General features: G+C 32.2%; 3 protein-coding genes across 3 annotated transcripts; 2 read left to right on the top strand and 1 right to left on the bottom strand.

The window, feature by feature from the left end:
* The first annotated feature begins 4,385 nt into the window (after positions 1-4,385).
* On the top strand, positions 4,386-6,749 carry LOC127126654 (uncharacterized). Its single transcript, XM_051055617.1, has 2 exons — positions 4,386-4,756; positions 6,486-6,749. The coding sequence occupies exons 1-2, from the start codon at positions 4,507-4,509 to the stop codon at positions 6,503-6,505; spliced, it is 270 nt and encodes an 89-aa protein (XP_050911574.1). The 5' UTR covers positions 4,386-4,506; the 3' UTR covers positions 6,506-6,749.
* A 4,159-nt stretch (positions 6,750-10,908) lies between these two features.
* Positions 10,909-12,894, top strand: LOC127126638 (pentatricopeptide repeat-containing protein At3g42630). The gene has a single exon (XM_051055597.1). It carries the CDS (start codon positions 11,036-11,038, stop codon positions 12,242-12,244), a length of 1,209 nt encoding a protein of 402 aa, XP_050911554.1. The 5' UTR covers positions 10,909-11,035; the 3' UTR covers positions 12,245-12,894.
* A 1,756-nt stretch (positions 12,895-14,650) lies between these two features.
* LOC127126645 (low temperature-induced protein lt101.2) lies at positions 14,651-15,270 on the bottom strand. Its single transcript, XM_051055609.1, has 2 exons — positions 15,082-15,270; positions 14,651-14,867 (listed from the first exon to the last, which is right to left on the bottom strand). Exons 1-2 carry the CDS (start codon positions 15,160-15,162, stop codon positions 14,784-14,786), a joined length of 165 nt encoding a protein of 54 aa, XP_050911566.1. The 5' UTR covers positions 15,163-15,270; the 3' UTR covers positions 14,651-14,783.
* Between the last annotated feature and the right edge of the window lie 1,053 nt (positions 15,271-16,323).

The following is a 16,323-nucleotide window of genomic DNA, read 5'->3' as shown; positions in this document are numbered from 1 at the left end:
GTACTTGATAATCTATTTAAATATGTCGTTTGGGTAGAAGGGTGTTACAGAACCACCATAGCAACCACCTCATATTTAGGCTGCTTAATTGATCGTACATGTCGACGTCGAGTGCTACGAGGTATGCGAAACTGACCCTACTCAGCCAATCGTTTCCATTATGAACCGGTTGGAACCACTCGTTCAACCTGTATATGGGAAAACTAAGTCTCAACAACCCTAGCCTAGTATGCCGCTCTATCAATAGCTCTGTCTGCAATGATGTCGTCCATGCCTCTGTATTTCACTACAAAAGAAGTAAAAGTTTTAAAAAAAATTATTAACTATCGAAAATTTCAAAATATACGGTAAAAAATAAAGTTTTTATAACTATCGGAAAATCTGAAATTTCCAGTAAAAAACAAAGTTTTTATAACTACCGGAAAATTCAGAATTTCAGGTAAAAAATAAAGTTTTTATAACTACCGGAAAATCTAAAATTTCCAGGAATTTCCATGGGATTTTGTACCGGAAATTTTAAAATTTCCGATTAAAATATTAGAATTAGTATCATAAGTTTTGAAATTTCCAGTACAAAGTCCCGAAAATGATGACATTTGCGATAATAAACGTATTGATTTTGAAATTTTTGATAGTGTTTTTAAAATTTTCGGTATTGCACCAGACTTTTGAGATTCGCGCGTGGATCCTATAAATTTCAAAAATGAGTGCAATAATTTTGTAAGGGCAATGTTGTCTTTTCATACGCCATGATGGGTGTCAGGTTCAAGTGGGGGATGACAAGTTAAATGCTCACAATGTTGTGATCATTTGACTTTTGACCCAAAATGCTAAAACCAATTGGGTAGAATGATGTAACATATGGTAGACTGCAAAAGAAGGACTATCACAAGGTTACCTTATTGGGGATTGATCACGAAAATCATGTGTCATGTTGGAATCAAATTAGAAGGAGAATAATCTGATTCGTTATGTTTAATGATTGGAAGGAACTCTCTAAACATATATAATTGAGAGACATTAATCGAATCTTGGAATATAATCATGTTGTTTTTATGATTTTGACAAATTTGTCATTGAAAAAATTATCGGGTTGAGTCGTAGACTAGGTCGTTCTCTTTTAAACATTTAGCGGCACTGTTTAAAGTTGTGCTAAATATTCACTTGACCACGACACTTTCAGGATAAAATAACTCAGTTCTATGTTGTACGATTACTACTTGCGTTGTAGATAATCGGTCTAGAAATACACCCTTTGATGGTACAAAGTCCAGTCGAATATGGTATAAATATAACTCGTAATATCTGGTATAAAAACCAATCATAATAATTTCTCAAACTGAGAGAAATTCAAATAATTCTCCAAAGAGAATTCAATAATGATAATTTGACAAATCAAAATAATTTCTCAAATAAAGAGAAATTCAAGTAATTTTCCAAAGAGAATTAAAAAATAATACTTGATAATTTCTCAACTCAAATGAGGAGAAATTAAAATAATTCTCTAAAAAGAATTCAAGAAAGTAATCGAAAAATTCAACGAGTAGAAAGAAAGGGGGAGAAATTGGCGCTTCGACAATTCGAAAGACACAGAGTTATGAGAGTGAGAAAGAGAAAACTCAATAGAAGTTTTTGGTGTGTTTTGGAATAAGGGAAGTGATTTAAAAAAGTGTTTCAGAAGTAACGTCAAACGTTTCTAAGATTGCGCAGAAACAAACGTGTCTATAACTTGAACCTTTGCGTATCAAGTAGGATTACGATTCAACAAGAGTGACACAATTGTCTTGAACTCTATCTTAGACATTAAACTCACACACAACCTTTTCTTAAGGTGTATTCTAAAAAGTATGTGCTTTAATGATCCTGCACATCTATCCCAATTTAGTGAAGGCTCTAGGAATTCTGCATGAAAATTCCATAGGATCCGACCTAAGTTCCACAATCACATAGGTGAGCCCATCAAAAGCACTTATGTAGCTATGCGCTCCCTCATATATATAATATAGGTCTCATTAAGAGTTTATATCATCTCACCCAACTTTCACTTCAGGATTCATTCTTCTCTTATTTATATTAGCATGATTACCTCATATTACTCCCAACTTGTTATTACTCATTAAACCCATTTTTTGGGATCTCCAATCTAGTAGGTCGGGTTACCATCATGAACAACTCATTTTAGGTATTAGTCTCATTTTATTAGAAGTATTATGGACTTTCTATCTATATTTCATCAAAGGACCTGCTAAATTTGCATAAGTGTGTACATGATCCACTCTTACAACTCCTTTAGATATACATTCTATAACAATGTTGTGCTTCCTCTTTATTTGACGTTTCCTACCCTTGTACTAATGGTTCTCAATTTTTGTAATAGTCGTGGTACTATCACATTGGATCAACACATATGGCATATGTTTTTTTCTTCATAAAATGATATCATCTTGCAAGCATCTCAACCAACTTACTTCTTCATTATCAGTCACTAATTCTCTCATTTCAGACTTCATCGCGAACTGAGCCAATATAGTTTATTTCTTTGATTTCCAAGATATAACTCCTCCAGCTATACTAAATATATAGTCACTAGTTGCTTTAGAATCATCTGATAAGATGTTCTAATCCGTACCATTGTATCCTTCATGTACTACATGAAATCAATGATAATGTAAATCGAGATTTATGGTCCTCTTAAGGTATCACATGCCTCTCTCAATGGCATTCTAATGCTCACTGCTTGATCTACTTGTAAACATGCACAACAATTCTATGACACATGAAATGTCGAGTCTAATACAAGCAGTGACATACTTATGACTACCAATGACCCTCTCATACTCAGTTTGTCTAACACTATCAACATTATTCTTAAATAGTTTAACACTAGGATTGTGTACAAGCAAGTTTATAGTCAAAATAAATATATTTTAATAAGATCTTCTCCACATAGTGAGAATGATCCAACTATATTTCCTTTTAGGACCTAGTGATCTTGGTTCCAAGAATCACATTTAAGAACATGGTTTAAGCCTATAATAAGACCAGGCTTAAATTTCCGCTAAAACCCAAGATCAGAAAGAGTTGTTATGGGTAATCATTTGATACCAAGGTACGACATCTTTGTCGAGATGCACCGCAACAATGATAAGGCATTGATTGTTCGGTGTAGAGTAATATTAAAAAAATTGTTGAACCTAAAAGATCCAGTTCAATACCTCTGTATCGTCGAATCGGGGAAAATCAAGCTTCACGTTGCGTATCTGAAAAGGCTGTCATGGGGTTCCTTTTGAGTTCCCGCTACCATTCAAGGAGGAAGAGAGTTGTAAAGAGCCCAATTGTGTTTTAACCCGTTCGAGATGCACCATATTGGTGTGTCGGTGTTGCATGTAATTGTTATGTCGTGCGTCAGCATCTTCCATCATCTTCTGCATCGTGGTGTTGATTCCATTGACGACAACTTCCAAACCTTTCATACGCGTATTTTTCGCCATGGTAAGTTGATGAAAGCACCAAATGTAAGGTGTTATGCTGTGCAACAGAAAATTGTAACAAATGGAAAATTATGCAGACAAGGTTTATTCCCAAAGATCGTCGTAATAAAAGTTAGTACGATAAAGAATCTAAGAAATACTAGAATGAGAATGATTATTTAATCCTTCTTGGGATGAAACAGTATAAAACTTAATGCAACCGAAAAAGAAGAGAGAGAAGTCATTCACAAGGAATGCCACTAGAAGAGGAGAGAACAATGTCACTTAGCCTTTTCACTGCATCGTTTTTGTTATATATACGGACACATAATATTTTTTGTTTGAAGTTTTCACCCTCTTGCCTCTCCTTGGTTCCACAATGTTAGAATCATTTGTCATTTGTCATTGATCGCTTCTAATTTATCCTTTTCCTCCAAAAGCATTACTCTCTCCGTTCCACAATGAGTGACCTATTTGAAATAAAAGAGTGTTAAAAATAAATGATCCATTTCAATTTTCAATACACTTTTTTCAATTTTATCTTCTAATTAATATTACTTTCATCATTTCTAATACATGTTAAGAGTAGTTTAATAAAAATATTATTCTCCCATTCATTTATTATTTTTTATTAATATATATGAAATAGTCTGAAAACCTCATCGTGGGACACAAGAGAGTATTTTGTACTTTCTCCGTTTCTTTTTAAGTGTCACTTTCTTGAAAAAAAATTATTTTTTTTTAATTGTCACTTGCAAAGTTCAAGTAGTATTAAATGTATTTTTGTCAAAATTATTCTTAAATAATTATTACAAAAGAAAGAAAAAGTAAAATAAATATAATAAATAATTAAAATAACAATAATGATTAGATTAGATAAAAAGTGAAAAAATGGGAACGGTGGGAGTATCATTTATGTTAGATTATCTGAGAATTTTTCTTGAATATATGGTTTTCCACAAAAACACATTCGAGTTTGAACTCTAGCTATTTCATTGTTTAGGTTTATTATTGAGAGTGAAGAGAATCGAGAGAGATGCATCTTTGGCCAACAAAGAATCTCAGAGATTCATTCAAGTTATCTTACCTTAAAAACCTCGAATGGAACTACCAACGAATGAAAAAAGACCAACAACGTCAATCATCAACCGAACAAAAACTGTTGGAAGACAACAACAACAACAAGGTTGTTGACACTGCCCAAACTGGAGCGGGAGGTGCAGCTTCCATATGCCATGAGCTTCTATTGATTCTTTCTTGCTGTTACTGTTGTTTCTGCTGCGGCGGTAACCCTTTTACCCCCTTAACTTTTTTTTCTTTTACAATTGTGTAATTGCATGCACCCTCTATTAGGGTTTTGGTGAATTTTGATTAGTTAATGAACATGTTATTATTTTGACTTTTTTTTTTCTTGGCTTATGTATGATTGTTCATGAGATGCTTTATCAATTGACTGTGATTTTTGGTGGGGTTAATCGGAGTTGAAATTGATGACCAAGTTTTAAATTGCCGCCGCAGTTAAACCTATTTATTGTGTAAAAATGCATAAAGTGTGACCTATGTGGTCGAAATTGCAGTTGTAATCTATGAACCACCGACATAAGAAACAGCGATACCCGGTAATAATTTGAAAAGAGATGAATAAATAAAATATAATCACAAATGTCGGTGTCGAGATTGGGTTTGGAACAACGCCACTCTAACGTAGCCGCTCCGGCCGCGTCAGCCGTATATGATATTACCCTTAAACAAAGTATGGTTCTAGATAATGGTCTTTTGTGTTAGACTACATTATACATGATATTGCATATGTTTAGGAAACAAAAACAGTATCATACACAGGCAGGTTTGTGCTTGTGTTCAACAAAATTCCATAAGGAAAGTAGTATGTTGTTATCCGAGCAATATAAGACACGGTTCTACTACTTGTTTGTGGTGTGTTCAACAAAGTTTTAGGGATGGGAAGATGTAATTTACTATGCTTCGAGCAGTTTTATAAAATATTTTCCATGGCGGCGCTATGGCGGATATACATGGCGATTTTTAGGCTCGCCGCAATGGTAAGTATCGGCCGATATTGCAGATTTTTCGGCCATAATCCGCTATGACGGTGCCGCAAAATGGCTACTATGGCAGGATTTTGGCTCTCCGTCATGCCGCCATCCACCATCAACAACACTAGCTTCGAGGGTTGAGATGATATGATGGATATGATGGATCAAACGAATTTCTCATTTCGTGATGATTTCATCAGCCATAGAAGATTATATAGCAGTATGAAATAAGATGATTAGTAGCAGAGTAATAATAGAATGTAGTGTTGTTAAAATAGAAGCCATGGCGAAATGGCGTGTCAGATTTTTTGACAATCGTCAGACTGTCAGATTCAATTTGTAAAGGGATGCCCGCCGTGGCGTCACCATAAGCCGCAGTGGCTTGTTTAAATGGCAGACTTTTGGCTTTCCACCATATTCCGCTGTTCGCCATGGATTACTCTAATAGAATGCAAACAAACTTAATTTAGAATGTAGCCGACCTTGCGTTTGGCCAGGGTTTGGGTCTCCAATGTCGTGTCATTACTTACCTCGTCAAAACCAACATTGTTCTCAGAGTTGTAAAAAAGCTTGCTATTGGACAAGTCTCTCTGGATCCCATTGTGTACACGTTACGGTGACCACTTAGTTGCTGTAGAACTGTAGAAGTAACCGAGTCATTACAATTAAACAGTTTTGATGCAAATGAGTAAGCCCCTCAGCGACATCTATAACAATTGTTTGACACATCTTTAACAACATTAAAATGTATATGATTTTGTTTGTTTGATCACTATTGAATCTTTTGAACTCTAACTTTTTTATACAGCATTGTAAATTTTCTCTTGTTCCCTTCATTTCTTTCTTGAGGCGGGGTCATACTCATGCTAGTTTGAAGGAATTTCAAGTGCATTTTGAACATGATTTTCTTTTGGACCTCTTTTGTAATCTTCTGAACTTTATTTTTTTTTCTCTCTTGAAGCTTGTGTCGAAGAGAAATAAGGAACAAATAGCTGGCTTGACTTCAACTGTGTCATCAAGGTCATGGTTAGAAAACTTGTGCTACAAGGACCAAACTGTGTGCATATAATTATTTAGATTTTATAATTGTCATATAATTATTCTACTCTGTGATTTGTAATGCTCATGTCAAACAGAGTTACTATCATACAAGAACCAAATTTTGTACAGCTGGTTATTGGATCTCATTATTCCTAGATTTTAATGCTAGACAATAATTGTCCTAGTGCTTGTTAAGGTGACAATTTTCTAACCTGAATTTGTGTGTTAACAGTTCTAGAAAAAAGGCTGTCTTGATAATCCGGAGTTTGAGTTGAAGATAATTAAAATTTGATTAAAAAAATCCAGACTCAGATTTTTCTAAGTTTATTGTCATGCAAAGAAAACAAAGTTCTTTGTTTAGAGCTTTAACGTGTAATCTCTCCAATTGTCGGCAAGTGATAATTGGTTTCTTAAAAAAATAAAAATAAATAACTATGTCATATAGAACTTTGGAATCCACCGGAGAGAAAAAAAGAATTTTTTGAATTCTATTATAATCAAATCAAAGATAACTTTGACGGTCGCATTTAAAAGTTTATAAATACATAAAAAGAAATTTTAATAGGCTTTTAATTCAAAACAAAAATAAAATTGAAAAAGAAACTCTAATAGGCTTTTAGTTCAAAACAAAAATAAAATAGAAAATATGGAAATTATTAAATGTTTTCGGCCTTCCTATTAGTCTCCTTCACTTTCGAAGAACTCAACACCGTTTTTTTTGATAAAGTATTATCATATAAGCATTGAAAGTATTTTATATATTCATGAAATTTGGAAAAGTTATAATATAAGCATTATCATTGATCTTTCGAATCACTTTGAACGGGTCATACTTACGTTGTTGAAACTTGCTGTAAGTACCAACTTTATTGTAAGTACCAAAAACCTTTTCTTACGTAGAAACACCATCATATCGTCTCCCACATTGAAAATTTTAACTTTCACGCCTTTATCTCGCATAGGATACAAGTTGTTTGGTAGTTCATCTGCATTCAATTCCTTAAAATCCTCTGGGATCCCTTTAATTCTTGTTGTTTCCTCTGAAATTGTTGTTTCCTCGTTTAAGGTACTCATCAACCCTTTAATTACCACTGGACAGAAAAATTCAGTTTCTTTAACAACCTCAAGCTCCTTTTTACTCTGCGTCATTACCAAGAAATTAGACTTCTTTTCTCTTGGATTCTTATCAAAGTGCAAAATATGAGCCATGTAAATTTTATAAGTGCTCCATGTAAACATCATCACGTTATCCCGCCCTCAATAAGTGATATCATTATCAAACTGTCAATGCCTATCAAGTAAAATATGACAAACTTTCATATCGAAAACATCACAGAATACCTCTTCTAAATAATGCTTTCCGATGGAGATAGGAACTATGCAGACTAGTATTACTCGAACTTGGGAGCCCTTACGCACCCAATCGAGGGTGTATGGCTTCTCATGAGGTTCGGTGCACAACTTCAAATAATCTACCAATTTTTGCGACACTAGATTCTCTGTGTCGCACTATCCACAATTAGATTACACACGTTGTTCTTGATAGAACAATGTGTTCTATATAATTTCTTGTGCTGCCTTTCATCTTAGAATGCTAGTAAAACTCTATGCAACAGAAAGTTTACCCTCTCATCAGATTCTTCCTCTGCAAACTCAACCCCTGCATATTTACCGTTCTCAAGTTCATGTCATTCTCTTTCCTCTTCCTCTTCCATTTCTTCCGCAACAACAATGACTCTCCTTGTTAGACAAACATTTGATCTGTGACCTCTTCCATTACAATGATTACACATGTCTCCAGTGGATTTAGCATTTGGATTATTTTTCCTATAGACTAGTGCTTTACCCTGCTGGATATTGCTAGGGATGTTGATCCCATTATTCTTAAGGTTGGAATCTCTGGTTGCTAAACTCTTTTCCTTCTCACCTACTTATTCAAAGTTATTCCGGGGAGACTACCTAAAATATGAGAATTTTTGAGGGAATTTCTCCATTAATTCTGCCTTCAAAGCTAGATTGGATGCCTCAGCCATGATCCATACAGTTTGTAAACCCATATTATTCTGCAAAGATTCTTTGAAGCCACTGAGGTATCGAGCTACCTTCTGGATCTCTGATTCTCCCAATTCATTATGCTCAGAGAAACGCATAAACTCATATGTGTATCCAATCACAGTTCTCTTTTCCTGAACACACTCAATATATATCTTATAAATAATTTGTTCATAATCCTCCCGTAAAAACTGCTTCAACATCAATAGTTTCATTCTTCGCCAAGTTCTGACTAACCCCTTCCTTTTCCTTTGCCTTTGAATAACAAGTTTATCCAACCAAACAACAACAATACTCTTGTCTGATTGCTGCATTTTAAATTGCTTATTCTCAGGGACACCCATAACGTCGAAGAACCTATTGACGTCATTCTACCAATCCAAAATCCCCCAACTCTCATTGTTTCATAGAATAATGAAATATCAATCTTCACTCGATAATCATGGCTATGTCGATTCTCATGATCAACTACCTTTTTCTCGTATGGTTCTTCTTCTTCAGAACTCAAATTCTCAACAATAACAACACGATGGTTGTTTCCACCCCGCAGAACCCTAACATGTTCTCCTCCCATGTCTCTTCCTGATTCCCGTTGTTGTTGGCGTTGTTCACATGATTTGCTAAATTCACAGTCAAAGTAGTTATAGCCAGAGAAAATATGCTCTGACCCAAAGAAACAGGAGAAAACCTGCTCTGACACAGTCAGAAACACTATGGATTAACAAACGCTAAACCTAGAATGAAAATATATGCTTGCAAGCGACAACCCTGTCAGAAAAAACTCTGAAATTCACCGGAAAGAGAAAAAAACTCTTGAATTTTATTATGATCAAAGATAAACTTAACAGCTGCACCCAAAGGTGTTTAAATACATAAGAAGAAACTCTAATGAGTTTTTAATCCAAAACAAAAATAAAATAGAAAAAAAATATATTGAACTTTTAGTCCAAAACCGAAAAAAAAATTACAAAAATTATTAAAATGTTGTTGACCTTCCTACATCACACAACTACAAATTATTGTTCATACACATATTTAGTCACCTTATTCAAAAATAAAAATATTTGGCCACATATTAATATAAAAATAAAACAATATTTTATCTAAAAATCCAAAAAAAAATTAACATGTGTGTATTCTCGATGTAAAAGGGCATTTCATTTAATGCGAATGTTTCCATGTCAACTACTCTCACTAAACATCGTCACATAGTGTCTTCTCCAAGAAGAACATTTTCAATGGTTACGATTTTTTTCATGTGGCCTCGTTGATTTTTACATCAACAATCCTTGCTTCAAAATTGTTAGCAAGGTTTTGGAGACAACTGTTCCAGGTAGGTCAACATCCCATAAAGATCGATTCAATTCATAAGCTCAATCCAGTAAAGCCGCGTTAGTTAGTGACGTACATGTGGACATGCATCCATGAGTGTCACTTAAAAGCATACCCCTCCTTTCTTTAGAATTGTTAATTTACATCTAACGACTACTTGCTACGTCTGACAATTCAAAGATGATTGTAGCCACTATTTCTTTACAAATGTGATTTTTGAGTACAATTCAACTCTTCAACTCATATTTGCACAATTTCATCTCTATTTCACGCTTACTTGAGCATTATAACATTAACCTTTTTACATGTTCCATCTCCAATAATCATAGAATTGTAACACTATGTTAGAGTCTTTTCATGGTGATCACCATCAACGTATCATTAATTCTCTATTTTATTATAAAATAATTTCCAAAATAACAAGATGGATGAAAGAAGAAAAATTCACCCTCATATCTCTATAGCAATCCTCAAAAATCCTGCAAATGTCAGAGTTTGGATTGCTTTGTCAAACTCTCGTATAGCATCATCCGTTAAGATATGATTAATTATTTTTAATATATGTCTATAGAGTCAAATCAAAGCTAAAAAACATGAAAGTCAAAGTTACAAAGACATAGAAATTAAAAAGTACTTGATATATAGAGTGTTATGAGAGTATACTCCTTTTAAAGTCTTAGCTTCGAATTCTACTATGTGCTAACCATTCTTGTATTGGGACAATCTATACAAAATTTTATTTTGTCTTTAAATAAGGTCCCGTTGGTGGAAGGTGAAATTAATCTTCTTTAATTAGTCAACCATAAGACCAAATACCAAGATAATAAAAAAAACACTAGATCCCTTCCCATCACCCACTTCTATGAAACAACTATTTTAGTATGAAGAAATAAACACATGATTTCAATGAAAGATGTCTAATAATTCTAATCTACTTGAAGGGATAATATAAATTATTTTTTAAGCTAACCTATATATATAAATAATATTTTATCTCGGTTCTTGTAGGTATATGCTATTTTTTCAGCACATAGCCTATGTAATCTCATCTCTTTGCTTGCTTCTCCAATCTTTAATCCATTCTTAATGGAAACCGTTTCTCTCTCTTCTCACAATCTTCTTCTTCTTTTTAAACACTCTACTTCATCATCAACATCTCCACTACAACACCATCACCATCATAACCTAATTTACCACCGCAATAAAACCAAATCCTTTCAAAACCCCACTACAAAAAAACCATTTTTTCACCAACCCAATTCCTTAGTTTCTCACAATGATACCAAACACTCTTCTCTACCTTCATTGATGTTATACTATGCCGAAAATGCCCTCTTTCATCAATCCCAAACCACATGGGAACAACTCCTAAACAGCTCCTTCAACCCCTCTCTCAATTTCATTTCAAAATTATTCACATCCTACACAAAATATCACAACTTTGATCTAATCATCAACGTTCTCCATTCTCTAAATTCAAAAAATTCAACTTTATTACCTCAATTCTACTCATTAGCAATCTCCTGTTTTGGAAGTGCAGGAAACCTAAAATTGATGGAAGAAACAACCAACGAAATGGTTTCAAAGGGTTTTCTAATGGATTCCAAAACAGGTAATGAATTTCTCTTATGTTATGCTGTTTATGGTAGTTTGAAAGAATTGGAGAGTGCTTATGGAAGGTTCAAGAGATCTAGGTTTTTGATTGAGGTAAATGTGATTAGGGCTATGGCTTATGGTTATATAAAGAAGAGAAGATTCTATGAATTGGGTGAGTTTGTTAGAGATGTTGGTTTAGGTAGGAGAAATGTAGGGAATCTCTTGTGGAATCTTTTGTTGCTTTCTTATGCTGCTAATTTTAAAATGAAGAGTTTGCAGAAGGAGTTTGTTAGCATGGTTGAATTAGGGTTTCGTCCCGATGTTACGACGTTTAATATTCGCTCATTGGCGTTTTCGAGGATGTCGTTGTTTTGGGATCTTCATCTTAGTATTGAACATATGAGAAGTGAAAAGGTTGTTCCTGATTTGGTTACTTATGGTTGTGTTGTGGATGCTTACTTGGATAGGAAGCTTGGAAGGAATTTGGAGTTTGTTTTGAATAAAATGGATGTTGATGACCGGCCGAGATTGGCGACGGATCCGATTGTGTTTGAGGTTTTAGGTAAAGGCGACTTTCAGTTGTTTTCGGAGGCGTTTTTGGAGTATAAGAGAGAAGAAGAGAAATGGAGTTATAGGGTTTTGATAGAGAAATGTGTTAAGAAACATTATAGGAGGGACCAGATATTTTGGAACTACTAATACTTGTGTGCAGAGAAGATGAAAAGAGACTAGAATCTAAGGAGAGAATGGTAAAAATTTGCCGATTTTCGGTCGAGGGTGTAATGATATATGGCAGATTGAGCAGAGCAGAAAGGTATGTTGATGCAGAAAGAGTGCAACCTGTGATGGTGGCATTGGATGGAAAGGTACTTAGTTGGTATCAATAATGAGAATTTCTTGCAAATCACATCCTTGTTGGGGAGGTTATAGGTTGCTGTTGTGTAGAGACTTCAACTTTCAATGACCGAATTCATTTGAGGTGTTGTTAAGTTTGAAACAAACAGAATCTGTAGAAGATTTAATTGAAAGTTGATGAGGTATGGAGAAGATTATGGTTTAAATAAATCTACTATGGTGTATGGAAGTGTTCATCATGAAATACGGATCTCTCAGCTTAACTAGAGAGGTTCTTGGTTCGAACTAAATATTGAGCACGCAACAATATTAAATTCTTTTTGCCGTCTCGAACAATTAGTCTCTGCAAGAGGATACTCGATTTCTCAGCATTAAAAATGTTGCTTAATATTGAGAAACTGTTGTTTCAAGGTTGAAGTAGTATAAAATGAGTAATTGAATCGAGTATATCATGTTACTAGTTGGGTACTCCAATGATTATGTAATTTATCCACTGTTTTTTTCTTCTTTCAAAATAGTGTCTGGAAAACACCTACATTTTTTATAAAAAATTATAGTGCACATTTTAAAAGATGAAACGATGAAAGAGGAGAGAAAGGTGATGGGAGGAAGAAATTATATGAGAAAAGATACATGTGTTCTCATATTTAACTCTTACTCATCTAAGTTTTTAATAACTTCTATAATCAATCTAAGGGTCTATAAGAGTGTTCAACGGGTGAACCGTTAATCGTAGAAGAAGCCACGTTATAAAACTGATAAAAAATGGAAATCTTATGAATTTGAGTTCAATCTTTATACACACAAAAATATCTAAAAAGGAATTTAAGAGATACCAAAAATAGACTTAATCTATAATAATTTTGTATATTTTTTTAATATCATGGTTCTTTTAACATTTTTAAAGAGTATAACATGTGGTTCAATTTAATTTAATACCAATACAATTATTTTATCGAAAAATTAGGTTATCTGACCAAGTTATTTAATTTAATGAGTCTGCCGTATAAACTTTCTGATTCAGTTATTGACTTTTTGAATTTTTTAATTAAATATCCGTATATTTATTCACACGGATAAATTTATTAGATAACTTTATTTAATAATAAAATAAATAATGATCATATAAATTTAATTATATTAAAAATTTAACTGTAAAATAAAAAATTGGTTATCTTATAAAATAAAATTTTAATTATAAGAATTAAAAAATAAATAAATTAATATTTTTCAGTGATAATAAATAAATAAAATTAAATATAAAGTACTTTTAGATTCACTTTTTATTGATAATAAATAAATAAAATTGATTAAATATGTCATAAAAATTAAATATAAAGTAATTTCAGATTCACATTTATATAAACTAAAAATTTAACAATATATAATTAAAAACAATTTTTATAATAAAATTTTATTAAAATAAATAATAATTTGAAAGTGTGAAAAAAGATAGAGAAAAATTGATTTTCAAAAGTGTGATAAAAATTAAAGATTAATTATTATATATTATCAATGTAAACAGTTTTACACCGTCGATTCATCACCATCATCCGGTTGTATTATTTTATAGATTTTTAAAATAAAAATTAAATTTCTTTTAATATCCGACGTCTATGATTAATTGACATAGAAGAAAATAATAATTATAATAATAATAATAATAATAATAATAATAATAGAATTTAATGATGATGCTCTGATAATGTAAAATAATTTTACAGTGTCATACAATAAAAATATATCATTTCGCTATGTCTTTGCGGGATATATGATCGTCATTGACATCCCCGTTATATTAAAAAAATGTGAACTTGATACATTTGATTAAAGAATAGTAAATTAATTTCTATTTATTATTTTAATCTCTAAAAAATATAATATTTTAAATAAAAAATAATACTTCCTCATGTTTAAAAAAAATTCTTATCTCAAAAAAAATAAATCATTTTTCACCTACGTATATCAATTAAATTCTAAAATTAAATATAAATTCTTTCATAGTAAAAAATCATTTAGAATTGTTTTTACTATTCTTTAAAAAATTATCTTAAAATATGTATTTTTCTGCATACAAGTAGAAAGACTAATCTCTTAAGTATTTATCATTTGTAAAAAAACATTTTAAAGAATGATAAATCATGAAATATACTAATATAAATATTAAGTGACAAAATCTATTGCGATCCATAACCACAACTTTTTGGCTACTAATCTTTGCTGTGAGCTTGATCATCGCACACACTTAAATGTTCACAACTCTAATTGCATATCCATTAATCTCATAAAATTTAGAAACAGAAACAGTCTTCAAAGAAAAACTAATGCATATAAAATAATAAAAGGAAAATGTACATAAAATAAAATCTAAACAATTTAAATATCATCCAACCAATACATAAATGGCATATATAATCCCTGGAATGTATCCCAATAATGTAAGCACTAGATCTATCCAGAACTCCACCTGCATTACAATTTCCAAACCACCAAAAAATGTAAATCAAATAAATCACAAAATCAACCAGCATAATCTATCAGCATTAACATCTGATACGAACACAGACACATGTTAATATTTAATATTAATATGGTGTTTGTGTCTGGATATATGTTAGTGTTTCATTTTAAGATTGAAATTGAGAAGAAGAAGAAGAATAAATAGAAAGGGAGATACTTACTCCACAACCATAACGAAGGAAAACACCAACAGGAGGTAAGAGTATTGCTAGTATAATTTCAACAAATGTTTCGGAACCCATTTTCTTCTTCTTTTACTCTCTTGTTCTCAATCAAAATTGAAATGATAGTGTTGTTGTTGTGGTTATTTTTAGAACCAAATGAAAACGGTTACACTGAGGTTCTCATTCACTATGGCAGCCACATTTAAAGACACGTCTGTTACACAGATTACACGTGTCACTTCAATCTGAGTTAAGTGATTTGGTTTGTCTAAAAATAGAAGGTAGAGATAGACATGAGTGAGTGACCATAGGGATTGTGCATCTGTCGAGTAACTTCTTAATGATTTGTGAGATTACAATCCTAGATTAGTTTAACCTTAAAACATTAAGTTTGATAAATTAATATCAAATTTTATTGGAAAATAATTAAATATATATAATTAACTAAAATATCGAAACAACATACTTAATTTTTTTTTTCCGAGGATGTTTACTCAATTCCATTCTTTTTTAATGAAATTGCTCAATCATGTTTGTTTTCTTTACGTAATTAATCATCTTTGTTACAATAAAGTCTTTATTATCATATCTAAACTATGAATCTTTTCAAGTGAAAATGACATCATCTTTAATAAATCTTAAATCTAATGATACCGCACCTTAGTATGCTTTGACATGCTTTGACCTGGAATGAAACTTCGGATTTTTTATCAAATGAATATGCACTATAACTATCACAGAAAAACATAAATTTATGTTGCTCAACACCCAACTCTTGTATAAATTTCTCTGTCCATAAAAGTTCTTTAGCCATTTCACTTGTTACAATATACTTAACTTCGGTAATAGATAAAGTAACACACATTTGAAATTTTAATTGTCAATACACAACTTTCCTTACAAACGTCATCATGTATTTAGAAATAGATTTTATGAAATTTATATCACCGACCATATATGCATACGTGTAACCATCTAATACAGGATCACCACTCCATAAGAATAACACATTAAGGAAGTACCTATAAGATATCTAAGAATCCAATTCATTACTTGTCAATGATCTTTAACAGAACTGAAGAGACACTGACTAACAACACTAACAACATGAGTAATATTTGGCCTTATGCATATTGCAACATACATCAAACTACCAATTAAGGATGCCTGAGGTGAACAGAAGTAGTGATTAAAATATGCAGAGAAAAACACAATTTTTTTAAGTTGATCTTTACGAAT

Source organism: Lathyrus oleraceus, chromosome 1, assembly GCF_024323335.1.
Source record: "Lathyrus oleraceus cultivar Zhongwan6 chromosome 1, CAAS_Psat_ZW6_1.0, whole genome shotgun sequence".
Taxonomy (NCBI): domain Eukaryota; kingdom Viridiplantae; phylum Streptophyta; class Magnoliopsida; order Fabales; family Fabaceae; genus Lathyrus; species Lathyrus oleraceus.
Note: the sequence above shows the minus strand (reverse complement) of the source record. Positions and strands in the feature narration are given on the sequence as shown.